The sequence below is a fragment of the Calliopsis andreniformis genome, chromosome 5, assembly GCF_051401765.1.
Source record: "Calliopsis andreniformis isolate RMS-2024a chromosome 5, iyCalAndr_principal, whole genome shotgun sequence".
NCBI lineage: Eukaryota > Metazoa > Arthropoda > Insecta > Hymenoptera > Andrenidae > Calliopsis > Calliopsis andreniformis.
Genome location: NC_135066.1, coordinates 3548925 through 3574935, shown reverse-complemented (window position 1 = coordinate 3574935; position 26011 = coordinate 3548925). Strand labels below are relative to the sequence as shown.

At 45.4% G+C, this 26011-nt stretch overlaps 1 protein-coding gene across 1 annotated transcript; it reads right to left on the bottom strand.

Moving 5' to 3' along the window:
- Window positions 1–1625: 1625 nt before the first annotated feature.
- Window positions 1626–26011, bottom strand: LOC143179125 (uncharacterized). Its single transcript, XM_076378183.1, has 10 exons — window positions 25965–26011; window positions 22751–23051; window positions 22198–22292; window positions 11961–12089; window positions 11023–11368; window positions 10440–10617; window positions 7650–7819; window positions 3097–6626; window positions 2635–3058; window positions 1626–2592 (listed from the first exon to the last, which is right to left on the bottom strand). The coding sequence occupies exons 1-10, from the start codon at window positions 26009–26011 to the stop codon at window positions 1828–1830; spliced, it is 5985 nt and encodes a 1994-aa protein (XP_076234298.1). The 3' UTR covers window positions 1626–1827.

Below are 26011 nucleotides of genomic sequence, written 5' to 3'. Positions count from 1 at the left end.
TCCAAACGATTAATCGTTAATTGTTGCGAGTCAGTCTCGTGATCGGACACGTGAATTCATGGACAATGAAAGCTGGAATGATCGTGCACGAGCGAAATGAACTTTGCTCGAAGTTCAGGGAACCTTGAACGCGAACGAAGCATGATCTTCTAGAAGCTGTGTTTCTTCTTGATGATATACTGTCTCTCTGGACACTCTGGAATAGATTAAACCTCTAGAATCGTCATGGTAATAGCTGTAGAAGATAATATTAGCTGACCAGATAAAACTCGAACAATGCTGATAACAAGAGAAAACTATTGCGCTGGAAAATGCCATTGACGTTACATTTAACTATTAGTCATTTTCCGACTAATCAATTTCATTTCTTTCGATAAGTTTTTCAGTGTGGCGAATGCTCTTTACACTTTGATTACGAAAGGGCATGTGGGTCATTTTCGTGGTGGAGTTTAACGGGGTCGTTTTACATAAGTAATAGAAGCTTTTTAATTGGATTTAGGGATCTTACAAATTTCGATGGGCTTTAATAATTGATTTCTGTTTTACTCTATGAGTGTAAAGTCTATCTTGCAATAATTTGACACATTTCGCCGAAACGCGTCTAGAGTGAAGACGAATTCTGCTTATTGCCTGATTCGCTATCTATTGCTTAACCAGTTGCAAATGTTTTTACTTACGAATAAGGATTCCCCTGAGAGTAATACAGTAATGCAATTATTGAAGAAGATTATGTATATGTATTATCTGAGCATAACCCAAAATAAACAACAATCCTGTATCTCCGAAACAAGTCAAAGGGTATGGTAATCTTTCACGGCCTCGAAAACAGACATACTTCAATTGTCAATGATGAGCAACTTGATCTAGCGACTCCGATCAGTCATCGTCATCGAATTTGGATCATCTATAGCTGACAATTTTGTTGAAACAACAAACGACAAACTTGGAAGAAAATCGTAAGAACCGTCGACGCGTGACCATTGCTCAGCGTCTCCTATTTTCTCTGGATGCTGAAGTAAGCGTAACGATGCTCGTTTCGCGCGTGCATATATGGAATATAAGAATTTTCGTCGACGAATGTGCTCTGTATCAGCTTCCTGGATTCTTACAAAATTCAGCTCGCGGCTTCGCTGGCGAAAATCGCATCGATCCCATCGAAAAAGCTGATTCGTTGGCGAGTCGTATTTCTCGATGGACTCGTTGGAAAAACGCGACGCGCTGGGATCGTTACCGTCGCAGTTATCACCGATAACACGTGTGTATTTCTTTCCACGAGCTGTCGCGACACGTGCGTCAGCTCTTCGCCTAAACGCAGCCTGCATCGAGCGTAATTCACTCGACTTGGACACTTCCCATTAAAACTTTAATGCGTGTACAATACACATCGATTTCTCTTCCGTAAATTGGTGGAAAAATACGTGCTCCTGTTAAGGGTACTTCAGAAAATTTCCTCTTCAAATGATTGTCTTTGAGTTTTTTAGGATCAAAAGCTAAGGGGGGAAGAAAATTTTCTGTGCTTTTGAAAATCATTTTGGAAGGTAATTTAAGGGATTCCATAATGTTAAATTTTTCCTATCACGAAGAGATTACGTAGTCCTATGTAAGAAAAAATGCACAATCTCAGGGAAAGTCTTTTAATGCATAAAGAACAGGGCATTTACATGAGCGATAAAGAAGGGTTTCATGAGCTTCGATAAATTAGAGTCCCCGAGTGCGGTTCCAAACGTTAGAAAACTTGGATTCTATTATTTACAAAGGATCACACGACGTACGCGAGTCACGATAGAAAAATACGCGGCAAATACAATTTACAATTCGAAGAAACGCTCAAGAGGCGCTCGTGCCTCTGCTGCTCTCGACTATTCGTCGTCTCTCTCTGAGAAGTTCCAGAAACCTAGCCCTGGGACTCCCAGGATACTTCAACTTGTCCCTCCAGTGCACGATATCACTCGAACCCTCCATATCCACCATTTTTGACCCACAGTCTCTAATCCTTCGCGAATAATCGTCCAGTTCTTGAAGCCTCTCCCGTGCATCGTCCGTCAACACTCTTTGCACTGAGAGAGTCGTCCTTGAACTCGTTCTTCCTGGTGCATCATCGTCGATAATCCCCGAATCGACGGTACCTCTCCTAGGGAGAATGCTCGGTGACTCGTCGCGTCCAATTGTCCTCGAAGACGCAACACTAAACCTTTTATCAGTACTTGTTCCATTGACCGAGTTAGAACTGTAATCAGTTCTCCCCAGGGGCAGAATATCATCATCTGTCATCCAGTCCAAGTCGTCATTAATACCCCCTGGGCTTGGGCTGCTTCTCGCTACCGACAAATTCCCCGTGATCTCGTATCTAGTGATGTCCTCGTCATCCTTGCTGCCTAAAGCCTCATCGAAGTTGAAACTACCACAGACATCCTTAGAGAATGGTTCCTTGGTCCAGTATTTCTCTCTGAGCTTTGAATACGTAGTAGAACTTCGAGATCCAAGATCAGGCAACTTGCAGAAGCGACTCTGGACCCTACCCGAGCTGCGACAGCGAGCAGAGTTTGCGACGTTCATCAGCTGATCGAAGATCCTCTTCTCCAAGTCGTCCTCCTCCATCTTACATTCACTTGTGTCACTATTCGAGGGACCGACGAGTCGAGAATCGCGTAAGTCTTCGGCTCTCGCTAAGGGGATGTCCGTTCTACGAGGAATCGAGAACTCGTCGGTGAGTGGTGCACGAGGATCTGTGCTAGGATTCGCTAAACTCAGTCTAGCGCCAGCAGATTCGCAGTCGACACCATATTTCTCTCGAAGCAGGTCGTTGTGCCTATTCACTCTATGGATGCAGTCCTCCAGCCTCTGAATGCCCTTCAGGCACCTCTCGTACGACTCCGTAGAAATGATATCATCGTCCTGATAGTCCTTCGTGTCCTTCGGGCTGACCCTGCGACCCGACAGTTCTACGTAATCGCGATTCCAGCTGGAGGAGCTCTTTCGGCGGCCTCCTCCTTTTCTTGCACGTCCTGTTCGTGGGGAGGCGGTACACCTAGAAGAGGAAAGTGATAGTAACTTTTTTCTGACAGCTGTAAAAATCTTGTTTTAGTATTTTCTCACCTTTCGAGCATACCCGTCACGTTCACATATTCATTGATAGAGTTCAGATTCTTCATGAAGGTCACCGCCTCGGTAAGATACTCCTGAAGAATATTTCTCGCCGTGCAATCATCTGAAACATCCTGTTCCTCTTCATCCTCCGCGTTTTCGCAACTGTCAGATTCGCTGCAAGCATCCTTTGCGGAGAACTTCACCTTCTTCCGATCCTGTTTAGAATTGCTGCAGAAATCTACCAGGTCCTCCGTTTCCTTAGAGCTGGTTGATTGCACCTTCCTCCAGTCATTTTTAAAGGTGAAATTTTCCTCCTCCTGCTGAGAATTGTCTGTCTCTTCGTTTGATGATCGAACGACATTCAAAGACTCCACCGTGTTCCTCTTCTTTCTCTTCTTGATGATGGACTTCAGTGTCGACTTTGAATCCTGCTTCTCTTGACTCTGTTCAGCCCTCTTCTCAGGGATATGAGTACTAGAAAAAGACACTTTCTTCTTTCCAGAAGTATTCCGATTGGACCACTCCTCGGGGTTCTCTTCAAGCTCCTCGTAGATGTAGGAAGGTCTGCCTAATATGAGGGACTTATAGTCGTGTATCTTCGTGGTCTCCATGGGCTCTGTTGGCTTCTTCTTCGGGAACTCCACGTGACTGTCCTCGAAGTCAACAGACTCACTGTTTCCTGCATCGACAGTGGTTGAAAGCTTTGGACAGTCCTTCTTAGTATGCGCCACCACATCAGGAGGACACGAACCATCCCGCTGCTCTGGGTCGTCCACCTTCAGCACTGTCAACTGATTCGACAGATTGTTCTCGCTATAATCGAGACTATCATCGGAGAAACTATGATCGTGGTCTACGTTGTTGTTCAACTCTGATACACCAGCGGAAGGGGACTTCGTTTCGGGCATTCCTTTGACTCCATCAGAGTCCATCTGCGAACGCAGGAACGTCGGATTGTTCTCAACGACAGCGGAGCATTTGCTGCAGGACAAAGTTACGCCAGCCACTGGAATCTCGTCGCTCCACGAAGACGGTATAACTTCGAGTCCTTTCGTGCAATCGATAGAGCGAGTTGCGTTGACAGGGCCAGGAACGGACCAGTTCCTCCACGGATTGTCGTACACTATGGCGCTGGGTCTCTTAGAATTGAGGCCTCGCTTCCTCGTGATAAACGCCTCCGTGATCAATCCGTCCCTGATGAATCCTTCGCCGCGAAGTCTGCTCGCCTCCCAGACTTCGCCTTCCTTAGACACGTACGAAGTCCCCAGGGAATTCCTGAAGGTAATGGAATTTCGTATCCTCGTCCCTTCCGGCCGATCCACGGTACCCACGTCCACCTTGGAGCACTTGGGCGCGTTGTTAGGGTCCTGAAAGATGTTCTCAATCCTGAACACCCTACTGTCAGTTTGGCTAAGGGTCGACCTCGTGAATTCTTTAGCACAGAAGCTTTCCTTACAGGGATCCTTTGATTGAACTTCATCCGTTTGAACTTCCCCATCTCTGGTACTAATTTTCAGTTTCTCCTGATCTAGAGTGTCCATAACTGCAATCCTAGACTCCAGAATATTGGTGCTCTCGATAGTAATGCTGATAGTATCAGGTAAAGATATGGAGATGATGCTTTTCTCAGGGCTGCTAAGTGGCAAACTATTCTGGGGTTCCTGCGGGGAACTGCAGCACTGCCTAGAGCAAACAGGGGCTTTGCTCTCCACTGTTCGATGATTGAAAGTGTCTAACCTAGGTGTCTGAACCGCGAAGCTTCGACAGGACGAGAACAGCGTGTTGGTGGAGTTCTCTGCATGCGTTACTCTTCGATCGGTCTCTGGACAGAGGTAAGACACCTCTGTGCTGGACAAGTTACTTTCTGCATAGTTCTGAGTATCATCAGATAAAATCCCTGAGTCATTACGCGGAGAGTGGATCTCGTAATCAAACTCTTCAAGATCGTTCGCCAGGCTACCAACATCCTTGCACCTCACGATGGTTGTCTTAGGCTTCTCCGTCAGGGTAGCCATGTCCTTCACTCGAAGAGTCGGTGTCTTTCGACCCTCCATAGATTCACAGGCTTCGTGATTGTCTGTCAGGACTCCAACATCCTGGCAGACTATCTGGGGTGTCTCTGTTAAGGATGCTGTGTCCCTCATGCGAACAGTCGGCGTGGCATCGGTCTGGGTGTCCACGCAGACGCGTCTCCGTTTCCCTAGCATCTTCCTCGAGATGTCCTGCAGCTTCATCCTCGCCATAGACTTGATGTCGGTCCCCTCAGGAGGGGACCTAACTCCAGAAGCTTCCTCCGTGGCTTTCTTGCTCGAATACAGCCTCTCAGTGACCGCCGCCACGATTTCAGCCCTCTTGGCACGCTGTATGGGCGTGTGGGCTCTGGTCTGTGGCGACTCTTGGTCCAGAGAGTTCTTCCTGTTGAGGAGCTTGTCCCTCGTCAAGCTGGAGATCAAGATCTGCTCGTCCTTGGAGCTGCTGGAACTGCTGTCCTTACTAGTCTTTCTCTTCAGGTTCTCCAAGCTAGGTTTCCTTGCATAGTTCTTTAACTTAGTACTTGCCTGAGTATTGGACTCCTTCAGACTCTTATCAGAGTCGTTGCTACCCTTTCTCTGAAGCTGTTCTTTACTATCCCTCCAGAGATTCTTATTAACCTTCTGGTCCTCGATTTCTCGAATATTATTCAACTTCTTGGTTCTATCTGAAACTGTGGAACGCTTCTCCAAGTTGGTGTGGGACCTCTCCAAAGTAAACAGAGGCTCCTTCTTCTTCTGGATCGCTTCAACCGAGCCAAACCTCTTCGAGGTGTGCAAATTAGAAGACACAGATAATACATCCACGGAGTCCTGCTTACAAAACCTAGGCTTCTGTTTCAGCTTCGAGGCGGGACTCGATCTCAAACCCTCAGCGTTTCGATAAACATCCGCTTCGTTATCCCCAGAAGCGTGACACGAGTTCACGGAGCTGCTGCGCTCGTCGTGATCGATGCTTCCTGGCTTCTCCGCGTCCTCGAACGCTTCCTGATCGTTGCTGGACTCGATGAACTCGTCGATCCCGTCTTCAGCCACCTCGTCTGAGCAGATTTCCTCGATCTGCGCCGACGTCTCCTGCAGACTATCGTCAGGCTTGATCAGGACCGCCACCAGCGTCGGGATGTCCACGAACACCGATTCGTGGATCTCGCTGATCTGGTCCTCCTCCTGGTTCAGCTCTGTCACCTTGGCGCGATTGTAGCCGCTGGCGAAGCGGTTCCTCGTCGCGAGGCACTCGCAGGAACCGAATCTCTTGAGAGGAGCGTCGGTCTCGCTGGTAGTTAGGCTGTCGCTGGAGTTGGACCTTCGTAGGGGAACAAGACTTCTGGAATCCTTTTCTTCTTCTGCCTTAACTTCCAGCTGATCCTTTCGCGATTTCTCCTCAGAGTCCTCCGTAGATCCTGTCGTTTCGGAGTCCTCTCTCGGTCCTTGGTCCTCAGACTCGCAGGGTCGATCCAACAATTGGTTCCTCTGACAGGAGCACAATGCCTTGCTCGCTGGTTCGACGTTCTGCGAAAGAAGAATCATATGATCCAGATATCTGGTTCAAGTAATCGCGATAACCCGAAATGAAACGTGAAAATCGATGGCCATCTCGGATAATAGTTATCATACACCGGCACTGGGAGGAAAAGGGGATATTCGATGAAACTAATTAATGAGCGATTACGTAATGCGTGGAGCGAAGGATATTGTAAAATGTACGGTTTCCGATACACGCGGCGCGGGAGTGAAATGGAAATGCGGATCACTCATTAAGCCCACGCACCTGCGAACTGTATTTTATCAGCAATCGTTTCGCCGGAGTGCAACGCCCGCGCACGGTAGCTGCTCAATGAGTATCAAATAAACGATTCATGCATTTCATTTGCGTAATGACGGGCCCGCCGATCGCGAGTTTATGCCCAGCCCAGGCTCGATAATAAACCTGCCCGATTTATCCTCGCACGTTTTCGCGACCCAGAGACGACCACTCGGCCGTGCAACGCGAGATTTTGTAAACGGATGATCCTGAATCGCGTTCCGATCATAAATAGATTCTGACCAATTCCCGTATATATTCAGCGAGAAATTTTATCCAATATTTATCGAGTATTCGTTGATTTATTTTTCTATTTGTTGCCCGTTTCGATTCATATTAAATTCGCGTTCGTTAATGCTCGCGGTCAGGAAGATTATAATAAAGGTTTGTTTATTCTTCACCATATATGGAGTGATTGAAAATGAAGTGCTTCATGATATGATTGTTGCTTTGTGTAAAAGATTCTATTCAAAAGTTTCATAATTAGATTTTCCTGAATAATTTTCGATCAGGATTTATAAATAAATTTGATTGAAAATAAGCTTTGGAAATCCAGTGTTACTTTAAAATCTACCTCAAAATATTAAGCTGGTACATTTAGTTCATTGTAATAGTTCATTTAATTTGTTAATGCTTTTTTTCTGCCAGCTTGATTAAACTAATCCAACTTTCCGTTTCATTCTCTTTCATATTTCTTCCGTGTAGTACCAATTCGCACATTTGTACTGTACCTTTTCTAACAGCAGAGACTTTAGCCTGTCCACCTCGGCCCTCAGCTCCCTAATGATCTTCGCCACGGGATCCTCGTTGACCACTGGTCGATTGACCACGCTCTGCGCCCTTTTGGCGAATCGCAACGTGTGCGCTGTCTCGTTGTAACTTCCGCTGGCGGGCGAGATCGCTGTGAAACGACCATATAACAGAGAATTTGCTGTAATCAACGGCAACTAGGCACGATTCGATCGTCAATCATCCAGCCACATTTTTCCCGTTTCGTCGTCGAACCGCGACAATCGAGCCTGTGATAATTATTAATCGCGGCGAGTGACTATCAGCCAAAATATTACCGCGAGCATCAATCCTCGTGGACGCGATACGGTGCGACTAATTGAATTCGGGAGTGGAACGATTCATTAAACAAACGTTTAGTTCACCACGGAATTCCCGTCGAAACTCATAGCTAGAGTGAAAATTAGCCTAGTGTCTCGGTAAATCACTGGAAAATAAATGAGAATTGAAATACATATTCTATTTTTAGAAAAAATTGATAGTAGAATATCGCTTGAATTTTAGTAGCACCGCGAAATTCTTTAGTTGAAGATAATCTCACGACACGAGAAGGGAAACGCCATCAACTACATGTCGCGATTTAATTCGACAAAGTGTCACGAGCGAACGTGGTCGGGGGTGGCGGAGGGTGTTCCGAACATCTATCGTTCCGTACGCGGTCAATCATAAACGCAGACACTGAATATTAAACGTCCCGCCCCGATAATAAACCCGAATGCTATTAGCAATTCAATTAGTCGTCGATGATCAGCGGTTTGGAATATTTCGCCGCGATTAATTATACGCATCCCGACTCGGGCTACGAATATTTAGCGCTTCTTCTGTATCTGCGACAACCACTGGGCGCTAATTAGCCAATCGTTTTTCTATTCTCCCCCCTGTGAATTATATTCCATGAATTTCGGGCCTCCTGGTCCCTGGAGAATGATATCGAATAAGCCAGGCGAAACGTATTTGCAGTCATTTCGATGGAAACTCTTTGTCGTTTTATCAGGTCAATCTAAAACGATACAAGTGAAGTTTCATTTCAAGAAAGACAAGAAATGGTGTGAAATTTCTGCTGTATACGTAAATTAGAAGAGAACTTCTCTAATGAAGTTCTTTTACATGTAGAAATGTTCCCCTTCTACGGAAGACAGCTATCACTCCCATGGCATTCGATTACCCCTACTGCTTTCAAGAAACACAATGATAGTATCCTACTTTCTTTAACTAAAAAGCAAATGTAGAAAATGCATTAACCTGTTTTATATTCAAAGAGACGATCCCAAGAGACCAACAGGTCTCAGAAAATAATTTTGTTCAACTTAGGTATATTTTCAAACAAAAACTTCACTCCATAAACTCGACTTCTTTTCTCCTTAATTCACCCCGTAAATCTACTTACGCAGAATCAGACTTACCACGGTGTACTTGAAATCTTTTCTACGGTGCGGTGTCTAACTACAGGTTCAAATTCTACGAGATTTACGGCCTGTTTGCAAAAGTTTCTAAAGCAAATTCTCCAACGAACGGAATCGAAATACCGATTCACTGTAACTGCTACTCAGGAAATTTATCGCGGAAGGAAAAAGGAAAACAGACGAAGAAAGGCTACGGTGAAAAGTGCGGTCCAATTAGTTATCCTCTAATCTACTAATTTAATCTACGCGCCGAGATTTTAATATTTCACTTTTCCTCTATTCCCCCAACTCGTTACCCTCTAAAAGAAGGAAAGAAAAAAGGTGTGACAGCGACCTCGGGTCCACACTGAAGAATTAATATAAATCTCGACGCTGGAGAATAATAATTATTAACAATTTTCCCTCTATAAATTCACCTAATACTTAGTACTCAAAAATTGTTAATAATTAGCAGTTCATAGTAACTTAAGTCAACGGGGGGAATACGGATCGCCAAGTTTCGACAGAACACTATAAAACTACTGTACATTGAAAGCAATAGATCCTAGCACAAGCCTTTCCATTCCGTTCTGTTCACCTTTTGTTCCTGTTCACCTCAGTGTGGACCCAGAGCAAAGGCTGACGTCACGAGAATGCAAGTTCTACATCGACAAGCTGAAAAAGCTTTCGGTATTTACCGATTTACCCCGGGCTATCCGACGCGTTCGCGTCGGTTATCGAATTTTAATCTCCGCGCCTTAGCCTGCCTGGAAAAGCATTTAAACCAATTACCATCCGGCCCCCTGAGTCGACGCTCCGGGTATCGCGGGTATAATTCCATGAATCAGAGGCTCGCGATAATAATTCTCCTCTGGCAATTAACTGGAATTTATGGAAAGCTGGAGTTAAGTGGTGGACGACGGGAGGGGTGAGGCAGGGTGGACGAAGAAAGACAGGAGGAGAGGGAGAGAGAAACGGAAAGCGACGGCCAATTTTTTTGTCGCCTCCCGGAAGCTGAGTCGTCTTCCCGAATTAAATATCCCGATCGCGGGGGCAGAAGCGGGGAAACGGTTGGGGGTGGTTAGGAGTAACTGCGTTTGAAATGGAACGACGGCGATCCCACGCAGGACGAGGATCGGGAATCGTAAAACGGATTAGCGACAGATTTCATGGAGAAAAGAAAGCTGCTCGTTGAACGTGTAAATCATCGTTTAAGCGGATACACCGAGAGCAGACGTCTAAAAATAAAGGTGGCGCGATAAAGGGGCGGACGGGGGTGGGCGGGATGGATCGCGAGAGGGTGGGAACACCGGGGGCAGAAGAAGGGAAGATCAAAGGGAAGACACTTACTGGCAAGCATAATGGTAGTGGCATTTCCGCCAAGTGCGTCCTTCAACAGCCAAGTAAGCGAAGAATCTCTGTAAGGGATGAACCTCCTGCCCGGGCCACTTCCGGTCGAGCCTCTCTCCGCGAGGGCTGATATCACGTTCCCTAGAGCTACTAGGCTCTTGTTTATGTTCGCACCCTCCTGCAACGCGACAATTTTCTCTTTCTTTTCGCTGAAGCTTCTCAAACCCTTGTGAACACACGTAAACAGGGCATTCTTTCATCTCTTAACTATACAATTATAATTCTATTAGAAATGTAGCATAATCATAACATTAATCAAAGATAAAATGAACATGTTTAGTGCACTAGACAATGTTATGAAAGATAATATAAAGTTAATAACTAACTGCAACTATAGAACACACTCTATCAAGCGAACCCATGCACTCGAAATGCAGCATGATTCACCGCTGCAACCGGGAACAGGTCTGCACGAGGAAATGAAAAAGGTCATCATCACCTTTCGGAAAGGCTCTTCGAGAGTATCGATCCCCGTTCGTCCAAGGCATAGAGCCAGTGATATTATTTTTAGGGAGTGACTCACCTTGAGCCGATGAACGCCGCTGCACGTGGCCGCGCTCTCGCTGCCGGCCAGATCGACCAAGCGCAGTTTACTGCCACCGCGTGGCGAGGGTTCGCTCCTCCTCACCGAAGCAGAAGCGGAGGAACCGGCGGCGGCCGCGACGCCCGACGTCTCTGGCGTGACGGCGATCGTCAGCAGAGCGTGGCTGCGGCTGCTGCTGGGATTTTGCAGAGTGGACGCTGTCTTTCGAGCCTTCGTCCCCTCTTCCACGTAGGACATCAACGACCCCAGGGTGCGGACCACGTGGTGGGTCAGACCTGGAGAAAAAGGGAATTTAAGTTTAGGAAAACGCGTGTAGGTTTGAAAGCTCCAGAGATACTTTTCGTGAAGAGGGAAGAGGTACAGTGGGATGCTGAGAACTCTGGTGCACGTAAGATGCAAACACTGATGGCTTTCGAAAGGCATTCAATTTGCTCTCCTTTGATTTCGATGTTCCTTTGCGGAGAGGCTGTGCAAGCTTTGCTTAAGAGTAAATGATCTCCGTCTACTTCGAATGTTGTCTCTTTCCCGTGGGAATTAATGGATGGCGTACTGTGTTCCATATGAGCGTGATAGAGCTTGTACAGGGAACAAAGCACTACGAGAGACTTATATAATAAACTTATAGAATATTTACTCTAGACAGTCAATAATTTTTATAGTTACGGTCAATCAAAGGGACACAAATTGAGTGTTTTTCTACCGAAGAAAATGGTCTAAGGTATAATGGAAGAACCGAAGGATTCACGCTTCGACTGCTACAGCTGAAAGCTCGGATAGCCAAGCCAGAGACGCAAAGCACCGCCTTAAAGAGATCTAATAAATATCATCGAAGAGGCCGAAGTTGCAAAGATCACAGAGATCCCCCTGAAAGCACCCGAGCTCCCCTAAGATTGCAATTATCGTGCTGGCTCAGAAACAGGCATTTCCGATTGCCAGTACCTTGAACGTAAGGGCCCAGTCGAGGATGCTCGCGAACTCTCAATCCGCTCGTGCTCGAGGACGGCTTCAAAAGGTCTCTCACCCTCTCGTTGTATATCTCCAAGTAACTGAAACAGAGAATTCAGCCAGTATTACGGTTCAGCTATTACATTTGATCGATTGCGTTAATTTCACGGCTCCGTTGATGGATTCGCTACCAACTGTTAGTCTTAGACATCAGTCCTCTAGCTCTCTGATGTTGCGTGACCAGGTGGGTGACAAAAAATCCTCCCGAATCTCCGTATCTTAGTGGGTCGATACAAACGGGATTCTCGCGAGGAAATCGTGACGGTCGAAGAAGGAAGATTTATCGGCCAGTGAACGCACAGTTTTCCCTGGAACGGTGCTGGTAGGTGAGCACACGGGTCACCGCAAGCTTCCGGATCTTCTTAACGTCATTATCTGCTCCGCCTTGCCCGTGAAATGTCCGCACGTGCGACCGTAAATCCGCTTAACAGCGATCGGAGTTTCCAGCGTGCGCCCAGAGAAACACTTTCTGGTCGGATTCCAGCCACCCTCTATTCTTTCCTTTGCCTCCCTTCATCTTTAAATCGAGTCCATTAGAAGGCTGTTTCGATTAGCACGAACTGAGATTCAATCAAATTTAGGAACCTCCGAGACATCATTGTTAAACTCATCCCAAATGGCTACTAAAAGTATTCGTTTATAAGTGGACATGTTGAAAGCCGGAAGTCGCCGAGTCCCTCGAGATCCTCCTGACCTGGATCATCGTTGCTGTTGCGAGTTTTGAGCAGCATGTCTGACAAAAGGGTTTCTAAAACCCTTGCTGTTCTCCAGTGAAAGGGTTTAAGCTTCTGACGTAACGTATTTCATCCACAAACCGCTGAACGGGGCAGAATTCAGCACGAAGTAGATAGGGTCGTCCATGGTCTGGTTTCTAGCCGGTGGAAGTATTCAGGAGCAGCTCAAGGTAAATACTAGGGCCCTGCTCGTTCATTCTGCCGCAGCAGCGAACGCGCTTCCGGAAATTAGAAAATCGAACGAGCCCTAGGCATCGACTAGACTCACGCTGATTTCCTTGACCCTAAAACCTCGATACCCCGAGTATAAGAGTCATTTTTCTGGGAAGAAATGGCGTGTTTATTAAAAATGTGGCCTCAGACTCTGTGGACCAGGAGGAATAATAAAAAGTAGGTTCTTTGAGGATCTTCAATCACCTTTGAATCGTCCGAAACTTTCTTCCGTATCAGTGATACTTTGAGGCACGTGTCGAGAGAATTGATTAATGGATTTCTTCATTAGAGGAAGAAGTATCCGAAGGAGGTCCATTTTGAAATCCACTCAAGTTCGAATTTGAAATTCAAGTGACCCCTCAAGTAGAGTGTGCCGAGGAATCGGGTCAAAGTGGACTATACGCGAGATTAAAGGCCAGGTCAGTCAACTCTTCACGACGCTTTGTGGAAGGTCGATTCTCCGACACCCTTTGCCATCCTTTCGCGTGAAATGTCCATCGAAGCTTGCGATTATCCCGTGCATCGATTCAGAAGTTTCCGTCGCTTTTTCTTGCTGCTTCTCTCTCGTCATAGAACCAGTCGAGCGTTTTCGAACGAAACCTCGAACTTGAAACCGATTCGACGACTCTGAAGGAGAAATCTGACTCTTTTCGACGCGTTATTCCTTCAGGGATACGACGCCGATCGATTCTTATTCCGACGCCGCTCGTTCGCGTAATATCCGACTAGCACGAGAGCCAGCTTTCGTTTTCTCGCCTCGTCCTAACACTCTCTCGGCGTGCCATCGCCGCCCGATGAGGATGAGAGGCCTCGCGAGCCACTCGACAACTTTCGAGCCCCAACCAATGACTTTCGCTACCTTTTTCATCTCCTATTTCGTTAATTAACCACCACCAATTGGCCAGCCGAATCCCTTTTTTTGTTTCGAGCCAAGAAGCCTCTGTATCACGAAATGAGCATCGATTTTAGATAGGGGATAGTAAAGTGGCTAATTATGAGTAATTAGTTTTTAATGTTAGAGCCTCCTTTAAGTAGAGAGTACCTTTCCTTCAATAAGGGTTGAATTGAAATAGTTCACTAAATTCTCACTTATAGGAAATAAGTCATCGAAGCCTTTGATTTTCATTCGTATCTCAATCACGAACTTAGCTACTAAATAACGCAGGCAATGAACAAGAAATAAATAGAAAGAAAATGAGACAGATCATGGGTTAAACATTAAAAGGATAAAGGTACCCCGTTATCTTCGCAAAACTTTAAATAGCTTTTTCACGATTTCTTCCTCCTCCTACTAGGCTGGTGCAACGATAAAAAACCAGAGTTTACAAAGCAGCCATTACTCTTTAAAGTCAAGCTCAATTTTCTTCTGAGATGTAGAAAGGCGAGCTTCCTCTTGTTAGTTGGTTCCTACGAATTGCACCATCGTTAATGCAAATTACCCTGCGTTAGGAAGCTTCGACCCCCCTTTAGTATTAGCTCTGCTGCTCTTTTTTCTACTTCCAAGGTGTAGTTACCGTGAAATTCCTCGATTGATAATTTGAAACGTATATTTAAGTAGAAAAGTAGCGTTCTCACAGAACACAAGCGAACCAGTTATTGCAAATCAATATCCATAAATCTGCAAAGACAGAAACAAATATTGAACAAGCGCAGTGCCTCAATTTCGAAACAAAGTTAAACTAGTCATCAAACGCCTTTACGCCCTCAGTGTAATTAAAATCGACACGTAATTAAAATTAAATTGAATTTGCGACGATTTCGATCCCAGTGACCAGGAATCGAAGGCTGGACGCAGTCGAATTAAAGCTTCAGGGGGTGTCGAGGGGTAGAGGAACAGAGAAAGGGAAAGCTTGATAGAGAAAGCGAGAGGGAAAAGGTGAGGGGTGCAGGTGGGGAGTAGAGGGTTCTATCGATCAATCAGCCATAAGTAATGCGGAGCTTTTGATCGGTTACCGTTTCATTGCGGATGGGAAAGGGTTGCACGGCATGCTATCGCGTACGAATTCGGCGACTTAATCACGTTAAACGCCGATGCCTAATGACGATGGTTCCTAATCAATTAGCAGCGGACGAATCGTCCTGCCCGACGGACCTTGGATCGTTCTTGTGCGTTCCACGTTTGCTAAACAAATTGATCGCCGATCAACCTAATTTTGGGACAAAATAAAAAATCTAGACGACACAGTCGCAGTTCCAATCGATACTTCGATTTTTGCTAGCGAGATCGTTGAACTTCGACGCCTGGTATATTTGGTGCGTTGAAACATCAGATTGCTAACAAGGTATACAGATACACTTATTTAGTCTTTCATTAAGTTTCAAATGAGATAATTCTGTGAAAGGAACCTTAAGTGACCTCCAGAGATCTTGGAATAACCAAGCAACCGTGAGGGATCCCTGGACGAACTTGGAGAGTCTTGATCAACCTTGACACAACCTTGAAGTGACCCAGAAATGGAAATCCTGATAAATCTTCGAAACTTTTCAGAAGTCTCTGCCTTTTTAATATAACTCAAAAAATATTGTCATGAAGCGGAATAAGATATGACTTCCTCGAGCAACAACTAACGCAGGAATATCGAGGTAACCGGAAGCGGGGTGAATTTTCGTGCGACATTAGTCGGGGTGTCGCGTTTATCGTGGCGACGTGTCAGTTGTAACACGATCGTTGTTAGGTCGTAAATTAAATTATGCCCAAGCCCTGGTATCGGGCCATGTGTATTGACGAGTACGACTCGCTAATAGGTGTAATTAATTGCACAACAAAACCGGAATATCGATCCGTGTGTATATTCCTGCGTTCCGCGTGTACACGGGAGCGCGCGTTCATAATGCGGTAATTGAACATCAAGCGCACCGCCGCGATATGCAATACCGCCGCGAAAATATGCGCGAAAGAATGCAGCTAACCAGTCGATCGTTCCTCGCGAACTAGTTTCATTTCGTGCACTTTGCGCACCGCACACCCTGCTCATTTCGCTTTGCTTTATCACTGCGATCTTTGCTTCTCGGTATACCAGCGATTCACACGGTAAATAGTGGATGCAAAGGTTATTAATAATTGTACTATTGAATCCTGTGCTACAATTGAATTTCGAGGAACTCTAAAATATTTCGAAATTCAGTCTTTCTCCCGTATATTTTTATTAATAGAATATAAATGAAATCAATATCTTTTTGTACACGATACAGAAATGTAGAAAATGGTTTTAAAAGGGCTTGAAAAGGCTTGACTATGCTGAGATTGTTCCTGCATCCAACAGTACAATTATAATTCACGTTCTCATCCAACATTGTCAAAAATTCTCACGAACCCCAGGGTTGATTCACAACCACCTACTGACCACGAACTTAAAATATCATTGTGTAACCCAAAGACAATTGCGGAAAATTCATTCAAGCTTCCCCAGTGTTTCCACCTTTCTTCCATTCTGTATCTCCCTTTTCACGTATTCCTGCGTCTGCTTTCTTTTTCACACAAATGCTCGCAACCGCAAGCGAGCAAATACACGTTGCTAATTCTGTTTGCCGCTATTTTTCCTTCCTTTTGTACCATCGGCGTTTGTTTTCCTTCGCCCTGCTCTTCCCATGCTTGCGGTACGTTTTAATTCCGTGGTCCTCTAGGCTATCCCTTTCCACCCTCGTTTCACACTGTTTCTGAGTGTCTTTATTTTGTCTGTCCTTTCAGACCACACCTTCGACCACTTGTTCCCCTTTTTCTATCCGTGAACCAATACACTTGGATGCCTCGATTAAACTTTGAGCTCTCGACTTCAGTTTTGAGACAAGTAAAAAATGCCTTAAAAATTGCCAGCATGTAGTTGAACGTAGCTGCCAATTGCTGACATTAAAATCTCGTTACCATTGTCATTTCCTGCTCTTTCCACCTTCTCGTCTCCACGGATCCATTATTTTCGCAACAACCATCGTCAGTGCTAGACTTCGTTCTCGTTCTCTCTGTAAAGCTTGGAGACTTCCGTCCCTCTTCTCGCAAGAATTAAAACACTCGTAGGGAAGCAGTAAATTCGTTTACGCGGCGTTCTTGCCAACGACGATGGCGTTCGCAGCACGCACCGGTGAACAATCATAAAAAGGCCGTTTTTCCAAGAGAGCACGGTGGTTTCGGTCACTGTTTGGAGTTATTCGACTCGAACGAGCAGAGCTAAAAGGAGAAGCGAATACCACGGTCCTCTTACTTGAGGGTAGACTGCAGTTTTAAGCGTCGTCGTTTCAGACACGATAGCGGTGGCCCCGTTTTAACATCCTATTATTCGCCTTATTAAGCGGGTACGAGATTGACTTTAATTGCGTCAGAGAAGCCCGGTGTCTTAATGGACACCGCTTTCAATGAGAGAATGGCCACCCTTGGTCCTGGTCGTCGTCTTGAACAGCGAAAAAGAAGACTTTTATGGGACAAAGCGCAACGACTCAATGCTGGACCTTTGCTATTAAAAGCGAGCGAAAATGATATTTCGAGTCGAATCGAGAAAGCACCACGCATTTACTTTTTACCATTTCGGTTTCCTCTTCTTTGTTTCCAACTGCCACTTTCGCGAGCACAGTGATTGTTTGAAGATGAATCTTGGATATTCAGTAAATGTCACGAACTGTAGACTGTGAAGCCTCGGTTTATGTTCTAATTTCACTTCATTCCTTTTTGAAAATGGTCTCTTTGCAGGCAAGAGATGAAAGTCGTATCAAATTGTCAAACTGGAATCACTTTTTCATCCTATCTCATCTTGAATTTCTCATCTCGCGAAACAATACCTAGTATTTCGCAAATCTCTGTAAATCAACTTCAAGAAAGCCCGAATCCAAGAAACTTTTTCTCTCCTTCAATTTTCTTTTTCAATACGCCCCTTCTAGGTTCCATTTCCACTCTCATGTGTCACCTAGGAACTATGGGTTCAAATATTCGTTGCTTTTTTGAGGAATATGCACGTCCCGACCGATGAATCATTTAAACAGCCGTGTAAAGGAAGCATTTGCCGCGAACGGGCCGATGTGACGACGTCGAAAAGCTGGTTGCTTGTTTATACGCGTTGCGTGCGGTACCTGCCAAGTGTGGAGAACATTATCAAGTCTTATCGCTGGAATTCACGAGATTGCAGCGTCGTGATATCTCCGCATCCACAACATCCGTCGACACAGACCACTATCAAGTCCTTCACATATCTTACATTCACCGAAGTTGTGTTTAAAATCCTATATATTTGTCCCAGAAAAACCGCCCCAAAAAGTACCAAAAGACTCGATGTAAAAACAAAAAAAAAATGTAAAATATCTTCCGTACGTTTCGCGACTCGTTAACCTGTCCACGTCGACAAACACGAACGAGATCACGGCCGTCAATAAACGTAAATCCCTCAAGCGAAAAAGCCAGGGGTTGCGCAGTGATGGGGGATCTTCAAAATTTCCCAACAAAGATATATCGAAATGGCGTGCATTGGCAGGAATTACCACTCCGCGCGAGCGTAGCTTTCAGATACGTTTTAATCTAAAAGATATTCGAAATATTTTAGTGAGGGCGGGCCCATTAACGACCGCAGCATAAACACGACGAACGAGGGCGGTGGACACTCTGAAAAATCTCGCTTCCTAAATCCCGCCACGCTCTACGCGAGGATTTTCGCGTGGACCGCAGCTGGCTCGCAGGAAGAGAGGACATGAATGACGATGGTCGGAGGCTTTATGCTCGAAGTCGACGATACGCACCCCTCTGTCCCGCGACAGGACGCATATTTCCTCCAACCCCTGCCCCTCCTCCCTCCACCCTGAACGACCAGTCGCCGTGGCACTTTTAATAACTGCCGGTGATCGTATAAATGCGAATTTATAGTATTCGCTGCGTATGCCGTCGCAACGAACGATTCTGCTCGTACGACACGCGTAAATCTGTCTCTCCAGCCCCTTTTTTAGGTTTGGTTTTTTGTTTGAACGAGCGTGGAACAAAGGATGATTCACGGGCCAGTTACGGATGATAAACAGTGTAAAGACCACTCGCGACGATGAATGTTGGTTTCTTCGTGCCGATGGGGGAAACATGCACTGCTTCTTCCGCTGAAGCGGAATTGGTGGATCGTTCGGTCCAATCAATTCTCGATTCCTTTACGTCGGCGGAAATTAGTTGTGAGAAAGAAATTAAAAGCGTGGAGCGGTTGGCGATCTTCCAGAGGTGTATGAATGAGAAAAAATGTGTATTCTGGCGATAGAATTGTGCGACGAGGTAGCTGTTGAGTGTCTCGGGACAGGAAGAGAAAGATGGCGAGGATGGCTTTCTGACCAAGTTAAATATTGAAATAAGTATGGCAAATGAAAGAAGTTTGCACGAGATGAGGCGGTCCTCGGTGATAGCGCGAGGAGTTGAATCGCGTTCACGCGACGAAGCAGCGTGCAGGGGCAACGCGCCGAGTCTCGAGTTTTCCACGAACGACCCACTTAACGATTTTACGTCGACAACTGACGAGGACCACGGGAACAGCCTGAAAGGAAGAACGACGCGTGAGCTGACCGATTCGGTTATCCGGCAATACATCAACCACCGTTCTCCATGATTTTCCGCGTTCGCCAATGGAAAAATCCTTGCGGGGGGAACGCCGCGAACTATCGGGAGACTCCTATGCTTTCGTGCTTCTCGTTTCTCATCCGTAATGTCAGCATTACGAATGCAGGAGCGCGTCGAGTCGACGTTGTCCTTCTCGATGGACGTTTTGAAAAGTTGTTCTACCTATCGGGAACGTGCGAGCTGATTTGGTGCTGATAAATCCTCGAGGAATCTTAAAATACAAATCTAGGGGAAGATAATATAGAATAATTTTAGTAATCCAGAAAAAGATTAATCCTTTCTACATTCTTCGCTGTTTTTGTATGGCGAGTAGAAACGCCCCGTACGTGGTCAGACATAGACAAGTAGTTTAACTCGGGATATAATCAACGCTTGAAACTAGATTACAAAAGTATTGAATTCAACGTAAATCAAGAATCAAGAATTCAACGTAATTTCACGAGTTATATGACACGAAAAAAATTGACCTGCTTAATTCAGCAAAGAATGTGCGTTAGATTTTCATTCTAAATAAAATAACGAGCTGGAATAGCTGTCCCTAGACTAACACAAAGAATCTGAGCAAATTCACTGGCTGCATCACCTCGAAACCTTATTTATGGCCATTTTTCCCCGTTCCATTACGAGTAATACGCTCGTCAAGGGGAGCCCGGGCGATTCAAAGGGAATTTACGAGCGATGCGTCAAAGTCGGCGAACATATTTCCCGTGGCACGAATTTTATCGCGTTTACGCCGTTCCACAAGGTATTACGGAGAAACGGGATTTAACAATTTTGGAAAGGGCCCAGTGCCACGTTTCGGTTACACGTACGAATTCTCCCTGCTGTCCGAGAACCGATAAAACTCCGCGACCCTCTCCTCCTCCATTCATCGACGAAACGGTGCAAAAAAGGGAAGGGGGTGGGGAATCGATATTTCCCGCGAACGATAAATACAATTTTTACGAGTACTCCTGCACCACGCGCGCTAAGTTCCTCGCGTTCTTTTTTTATTATTTTTTCATTTGCACCCCTCCTCGCGCCGTCGAGCTCGAAGCATCCCCCGTTAGCGTTTAATACGGGAATAAAACGGTGTTTACCAAGGAAAGTGTGAATCGAAGATTGGAGGAAGTTTCAGGAACGTTTCCAGTAAAATTCTTGCTTGGAGGAAGTTGCTGTTAAATGTGATCGATTTGCTGCTTGCTTCTCCTTTTTATGCGACGCTTTAGAAAGATGGAGACTCTACGGTGCTGTGGTGAAGGGGTGGAAGAAGTAAACCAGCTTTTAAAGGGTGCAAAAAAAACCTGAATTCAAATTTAATTAAATTAGTTAAAGAAAAACTTCTAATAAGAGAGTGTAATTAAGTGCAAGGGGGTGAGTTTGATGATCTCCGAACAGCCCTTACCAAAACGTCAAATCACGCAGTCGGTCCCATGCACTCTGTTTCCATTTTTCATACGAAACCCAACGCGATTTGACGAAACGTCTAACAGCCAAAAAGTGTGCAAATCACAGTTACAGGGGGTGGCTCTTACCCCAGGTGCAGCGAGCTGACGCGTCCGCCTAGGATTGCGAGTCACGGGGCACTGAGCTTACAAGACACATCCAGGCCAACAGCGCTTGCAAGCTCGCGACTCCTAAGCCCGATTTCAACGTCTATCCTCCCCATTCCACCGCCACCAATCTCACCCTTCCCACACACAAACACACACGATGTTTCACTCGACTAGTCGCGTTCTTTCCTCTACACTGCAATTAACATAAGTGCATTCATTAATTGCCTAGACACTTCTGCAATTTCCGAAAAAAAAACTCAACAAAGCTTATGTTGAAGTTTTTTTATTACTACTCTTCACTTTAAAACCACTGTAGCACAAGTAATAATCCAAATTAAAATTGGACTGTGGTGGTAATTGTGTCACACTATTTTCAGTGCATTATCCACTTTAATAAACTTAGCTTGACAGAGAAGTGGAGAACGAGAGAAAGAGGAAAACCGTGTAACAAAGAGGACGATAAACTTCTCATCGCTGTAATGCTAGCCCGACAGAACTATTCACAGAAAGGGGTTTCGCGAAGCCTTTCGACGCCAGGCTACACGAGAATGCGAGTAAAACTTACCCCAACGGAGGGATTAGCAATGATCCGATTCGAGTCAGCGGCGAATCGACTGTTCGGAATTGAGTCGATCGTGGAGAGGGACGAACTTGACGTCTGTCGAAAATTGTAGGCGAAATTGACCCGATAAACGGACCTTGACCGAGAGCTGGGACGTCTTTATCGGGCGATTGACGCTCGTCGATGCCCTGGTACGCGTGAAAGACGCCGCGAATGTTAAGTTTCCCACAGTTATCGATGCATAAACGCTTTATCACCCCGCAGACGTTTCTCATCTATCCAGGTTATCGACAAACTTCCCTCCCAGCTTAGTATTTCGAGCTGTTGTCACCTGCTGTTGTACTGCTGACAATATCGATGAAGTGTACATATGACGAGCACGCTTTTAAATTTGGACATCTTTCAAGTTGCCTCAGAGATTTTGTTAATAAATAAATTTGACGTTATTGTAAAGAAGAGTTTTCAAATGGGAATTTGATTAAAAGGTTTTGTTAAATTCTTGGCAGTGAAAGAAATTGGAAAGTAGTTTTTAATAATTACCTGACAGAAACGCAACATGTCTTTTCGTTCCTCTTATCCTCGTCGACTTTGGAGAACAGCCCTTCACAAAGTCGTGGCGTGAGTCCAGGATCCTCCTACGAGGAACATATCAAAAAAAAAAAACCTTGTTAACTGTTCGTTCTATTTTTTTAATTACTATGCAAAGGGGTAATGGATTGATAGAAAGGGCGGGGAGTATACAGAGAAATGTACGAAATTGCAGTTATTAACTGTCGGTCACTGGATGACCCGCGGCGATCCAGCAACTCTTCTTCCATAATTGAATCTCGACAAACGTAGCTTGCGATACAGGCGCTACGTTTAAAACATACAGAATTTAATTAAGAATCATTCAATGAAATCTGCCACAACTTATCAAGGAATATGGGAGACGAGAGATGGAAAAAGAAAGATTCCTCTCATCGATCAACTAATAATAGTCTATTTGTTTCACGTTAAGAACATGAAAGAATAAAAGCTGATTGAAGTTACTAAACCGCTAAATCGATTTCCTGGAGGTATTCGATTGGATTTGAAATATCAGAAAAAATACCTTGGTCCCCATCATCGTGTAGGTTTTCCCCGAAGCGCTCTGCCCGTACGCCACAATACAGGAATTGTAACCCGAGAAAATGGCGTCGAGGACAGATTGGCCAAGAGTCTCGTAGATCCTCGACTGGTCCGCGAAATTCTCCGCCTCTGGATTCGAAGAATCGAAGCAATAGTCGAAACCATATCTCCGTGTCCGCTCGCGACTGTCACCAGCCTTACTCGAGGACACCTTTAGGTTCGTCAGAGAGATCCCATTCGAATCCGTGCGAACGACCACCTCTGACCCCGTTGAACTGAACTCCCTAAAGCAGAGAACATCAGGCACTGAAATTTTCTTCCCACTTCGGCTATTACCAATTGGGATCATGTGGAAATATTTTACAAATTTACAGTATCGGATGGAAGAAATGGTAATAGAAGAAATTTAGCTTATGGAGTCCTCCATTTCCAATAGGAGCTATCGAAAAACTGCGCAGTAGGGTCAAAGATCGAAGAGCTCTTAGGATCCATACGAATTTCATAAGCAAATCATGGCGAAGCTGTCTTCGTGGTCGCATTCTGTCGTATGGCACAATATTTGGCGTGACAGCGAGTATTACCGCGATTACGTACAGCGCTCGCGTGCGTGTGACGCATACGATGTTTCAACCTCCATCCTCGCGTGATCCTATCGCCCCCGATTTCGGTCTAATCGCCGCAATTTCGTGCCACCGACCGCGTTTTTGCGAAATCAAACCCCCCTTCGGTCCTCGATACCTAGACGAACAGATCATTCTGGGTCAAACTGCTGAGGCTTCCTCTGAGACCTGATGACTTCCGGTGCCTTCCATGGAACTCGTTAGTCGCATTAGGAACTCATTGAATTCTTTCTTCCTCGGCCAGCAGCGGCTTTAGAATTGCATAATTCAGCATGTGGAAATAATGAGAAGTAGGTATGACGTTATTTCTAACGTTAAATTTTCAAATTTTCAAATCTTCAAATCTTCAGGTCTTCAAATTTTAAATGTTCAAATTTTCAAATTTTCAAACTTTCAAATTTTCAAATTTTCAAATTTTTAAATTTTCAAATATTATTTAAATAATTCTATATAGCATTACCCCGATACCTAAACAAAATTCAACCCCATTCACTGCAATGCAGGGTCCAAAATCAACAGCTGATTCCCCTTGAATCTTCCTCCTCGCCTTCAGCATCGATTCCTCCATCGATCCTCACGTCTCATCGCCGCCCTGTTTCCCTCCCTCCTTGGATCGAGTTCGCCCGCCGCAGGATGAAGTTCTGAATGAAGTATAAACGTACCAGGTCCAAGGGAAAGCCGTTTACTCATTCCAGTGAGCAAACGGCGCGAAGCATCGGACGAACAGGACGGTTTCCCAAGAAAACCTCGACGAGGAGGTCTTGAATGAACCCGTCGCGGCGCGTACGCGAATAGCACTCGCTGTTATTACCCAACCAGTCCCTTCTCAGCATGGTGGAAGCGCCAGAGACCAAACGAGTCAAGCGTTATTCTAGAACGGACGCCGGACTCTCGCTATTCCTGTTGGGGAGAGTCGTTAAACCGTCGAGTCGTGTGTCATCCGCGCGTCGCGCTGCTCCTACGACAGATGAACACCGTCGCGTACATCACTCCACGGATCGGTCGATCCTTTGTCGCCGAAAGATCCCCTGGATCGGGTCGAACGAAAGGTTCGCCGCTTTAAATAAACCCATCGGCCTCCCCTCGTCGCCCTCCGCGACGTCTGCTGCCCCGAGACGTCGGCAGCTTTATGGGATCTTATTGGATTTCGTTTTCGGATCGGGGCGAGATTTGTTTCTCGAAGGCCTTGGTGCTGGCGCGTTCTTGGGATTTTGGGTGCACTGAGGGGAGGGTTCAGGGTGGATTCAGTTTAGTAATTTGGAAGAAGGGAAGGTCAGAAGGTTTTTAGTAACACAATGATTATGGAGACTGAGTCCATGAAGGCGTATAATATAAATCCTTTCGAATCTAATTCCTAGTTCTATAGATGAATATTACCAAAAATGGTGATTAAAAGACTCTATTATTTGTTAATTATTTTAAAAAATTGAAGGCTATCGATAGTCTCCAACGCTAAAACTTCCCCTCAGCAGAGCTCTGCGAGCGTCGACCGGTGGGCCACGTCTCCATCCTCGGCGAGACTCGTTATATCCGTTTCCCGAGCAATTGTTAGTTTGTCCTAGCTTCTGGCCCCTTCTTCTAAGTATAGAAACGAGTTCATAAGTGGCGGCTCAAAGGCGCACCGCGTAGCCCTATAAATCTGCCTCCAGATATCCGTCCCCGTTCGTTTCCCGCGCGAAACCTCGGCCGCGACTCGAAATAATTATCTCCGAGCTGGTGTGCGCGTTACCAGCAGACGTTAGTCGACAGCTCAGTACAGAGCCAGTCGTAAAAAGACGAGAAGAGGGAGGCGTTCAAGAAAAATGGAATTGCGGCGAAGAACGAGAAAGCAAACCTTGACCTCTACTCCTGCCACTGTGTACACGTATCGGGAGCATGGAGAAGGAGAGCGCTTCCGTCGGTTTTTGCTGTTTCTTAAAATACACCGGGTACTGGGCGTAATGTTAATGGCAAAAGCTGTTCGGAACCTAGCACTTTTAGCCACTGTTTTCATTATTTCGTGCAACCCGCTGTTACACCCAACCGTGCCAACTGGTCTTCAGAAACTTCAATCTCTTGCTCCATTTCCTGTGACCTTCGCTCCTCTGGTTTCGCCTTGCTCGAGTATTCCCAGTAATAATCCCAGTAGTAATAAGAATATTTAAAATTAACATATGGGAGAGCGAGTGGCGAATTAAGGTCTATTAGGGTCTAAAGCGCAATACGAAGGAAATGATTATAAGTCCAAAATTGTAGCTTTTTATTACGAAAGGAAAGTGTGTAATCGTATTATGTATAGTCCGCCACTGTAGATACCGATGACCCACCTAGTGGGTCAGGGGACACCTCTCCTCATTAACCGAAGGTACAACATGTGAGTCATTTTTATGTAATACTTAAAAGACTGTCACTGACCACTGAGTACAATCTTGACAAAATACACTGACAAATATATTAATTATTAAAGTATCTACTTATATACATAATATCGTACTTAATTATTCTATTTATGACTAAAGAGAGATATAAATCCTATCTAAAAATAATAAAACCTGGAATGGCTCCAAAACCTAAGATCGAGAAGTGACAAGTGCTCACCTGACGGAAATCGGTCTTACTCGCACAGCCACCTTGATGTTCGCCAT

Bases quoted from the DNA above. Each gene is read 5' to 3' on its own strand.
- LOC143179125 (XM_076378183.1), bottom strand. From the start codon at position 26,011: ATGGCGAACATCAAGGTGGCTGTGCGAGTAAGACCGATTTCCGTCAG. The intron at 23,052-25,964 runs GTGAGCACTTGT...TCTCTGCTTTAG, and splicing joins GTAAGACCGATTTCCGTCAG to GGAGTTCAGTTCAACGGGGT. The intron at 7,820-10,439 runs GTAAGTGTCTTC...GTCGTTTCACAG, and splicing joins CACTACCATTATGCTTGCCA to CGATCTCGCCCGCCAGCGGA.